Source organism: Branchiostoma floridae, chromosome 10, assembly GCF_000003815.2.
Source record: "Branchiostoma floridae strain S238N-H82 chromosome 10, Bfl_VNyyK, whole genome shotgun sequence".
Taxonomy (NCBI): Eukaryota; Metazoa; Chordata; class Leptocardii; order Amphioxiformes; family Branchiostomatidae; genus Branchiostoma; species Branchiostoma floridae.
Window position 1 is genome coordinate 19336325 of NC_049988.1, and position 2653 is coordinate 19338977.

The following is a 2653-nucleotide window of genomic DNA, read 5'->3' on the forward strand; positions in this document are numbered from 1 at the left end:
AGCGTTGTATATTTTTAAGCGCCAGTGTGAGTCTAATACTCCACCAAACAGATTTCTTTGTAGTGAAATGGACCATTGGTATGAGTCATACTGCATCAGGTCCAGGTCCAGGTTCAGGTCCGGACCTGGACCTAATCCTTTGGACCTGAACCGGACCTGGACCTGCATTTTCTGTACCGGTACCCAGCCCTACTGACTACCATATACCAGCAGCAACATCTACCATATAACGTTAGCCACCATATACTATCAACATATACCACTTACGCTGACTACCATATACCAGCAGCAACATCTACCATATAACACTGACTATCATATACCATCAGCAATCATGCCATATACCTGATTAAACGATGATAACAAAAATCTTCATACAATTAAGAGGGGCTAAGAATTAGTGTCATTATCTGTTTTAGTAACATAACAATCTTGTATTTATTTACCTATCATTGCATTATGAGAGCTGCCGGATGTAAATATATAGTCAAATCTACTTCTTGTATCGAGTTTCTTGATACATGGTGTATTTAGACACGAGAATGTGTGTAACATACTACGTAAGATATCGTATCTAGAGCATCCATGACAAAGTGACATTCAATTCATGTGTCCGTCAATTAGTATATTTTCCATTGCAGCTTAGTTTATGTTATTGACACAAGCTAGTAAAAAAGGCCAATACTTTATTTTGCCGTCTTGGGTATGCTTTACACTTTCCATGTACGAAAAGGATTAGAATAACTCGAAAGGAACTTGCTGAGTGATCCACTCTCCTGAACATGGCCAATGTGCAACAGAGTCATCTTTTGATTGTGTTGCAAACTGCAGCTAGGTAAAATGACCACTTAAGAAACTTTGCGCTCTCTATGCCTTGTCCAGTTCCTATTTCTGGACAGATTCAATTTTGGACAGCTATGCCTTTACCTTGATCTTGTAAGCACCATCTATGGATAAGAATGTTAGTTTGGTGGTTCGGGGATAAGAAGACCACCACATACTTGTCCATAAAGTCTGCAACCAGAAGTTTGAAACCCCCAGACGCTGGGGAAGACTTCCCAGCATTGGAAAGACCAGATCGTAAAAGACATTGGATTAAAGCTGAAGGCAGATAAAACTGGGGCATAAGAACATGCAATATGGAGGAACCTCACAAGGGGGAGCAAGGGACCAGTCCCTGACCTGGGCATTGAGGTCAGGGACTGGTCCCAGAGACTGTATAGACTGCACTTGCGTCACGCTTGCGTCACTGCGGGGCTCGTTCACTGCGGCACTGTTGTGTAACTTTCTCCTATTTTTCATAATTTAGATATTGCATAATACGTAAAAGTATGACTTAGAAGTAAAAAATACACAAAACGTAAGAAAATTTGTTATGTATCTCTCTTTCTATCTCGTTATATATCTATCTTTCGAACCCCGAAGTGACGCAAGCGTGACGCAAGTGCAGTGAGATACCACCTTTAAGACAAGGTTAGTTCTTTTTACGGAAGATTAGGCCTGATTTTCATGACAGAAGACTTGATGGAGTACCGGTGAGCTGTCCACTGATTCCACTGTATACCGTAGTGATCTGTCCCTTCACCGCCATGCTTGTATGGCTGGTTAAGGTTAGAGTACTCACAAGCTCTATACCACCAACCACCACGTCCACCATGGGTAATAGCACAATGGTTACCATATCCGTCATTATCTTGGTCGTGTGTTGAAAACCTGTAATTATCATGCCAAGATAAACTATCACCTGCAGTACCGCTATAGGTACCAACTTGCAGACGGTACTTTTCTGCCTCGTCCTCGATATAGAACGTAGCATATTCGGCAAATACCGTTTCTGAGGACCAATTCTCTAGATCGATTTTCAAGCGATAGCTTCTAGTGTTGGTTATCTGATAGATCTTGTCGTTTCCCAGCCAAAACTCGCCGTTCAAGTCCCCAAACCCATTTTTGTACGCTTCCCAGTCGTTAGCGAAATGTACGGAACCGTCGAACCGCTTCTGGAAGACCGTCCAGCCGACTCGGCCGGTCATCTCGCAGTAGACCTGGAACGGGTCACGGGAGGCCACCGGACGGATGGTGTAGACGCCGCTACTGCTGTACCCTGCCTTGAACAGTTCGTCACAATCTGGAACACAAAAGTTTCACTCAAGGTCTTCAACTGCAGACTAGGTAGCAAAATGTAACTGGAAAAAGATTATTAATTATTTAATAACTTGTTATAACTTGAAGAATGAGCAGCTAAGATTGTTGAGCGTTAAATAGAGTGACGTTAAATAGAGGTCCCGTGTTTGAGAAGAGCCACACTTGTCGAAATGGGTTCCTTCCAGGTGTGAGTGGATCAAACCTTACAGTCTGCAGCTGGTCTCCGGTTAACAATTTGAAAGGGTGATAGTCACCTGTTATTTCAACCCGTTCTCTTATGTGGTAAATCTCAATAGACAACTAGAAAGGCCGACATTTGCTTAGGAGCAAATACAGCATATTGCAATCCATCTTCATCCTTGAAAAAATCCCAAAATGCAACAATTTGAAGTAATGTATGCTCTAAGGGAAAATGAAGTACTGTGGGCACTTGTCCTACACAGTCACCTTCATGCCGAATATTAGGTCATTTGGTTTCTATATAAGGGCATAGGAGCTAAAAAAATATCAT

The 2653-nt window shown here is 42.2% G+C and overlaps 1 protein-coding gene across 1 annotated transcript in view; it reads right to left on the reverse strand.

The window, feature by feature from the left end:
* Window positions 1–1095: 1095 nt before the first annotated feature.
* The window catches only part of LOC118425064 (ficolin-2-like), a 9339-nt gene continuing 7781 nt past the window's right edge, over window positions 1096–2653 (reverse strand). The window contains exons 3-4 of the mRNA XM_035833882.1: window positions 1770–2125; window positions 1096–1101 (exon numbers count right to left, since the gene is read on the reverse strand). Coding sequence (XP_035689775.1) covers window positions 1096–1101; window positions 1770–2125 — 362 coding nt within the window. The remainder of the gene's footprint in view (window positions 1102–1769; window positions 2126–2653) is intronic.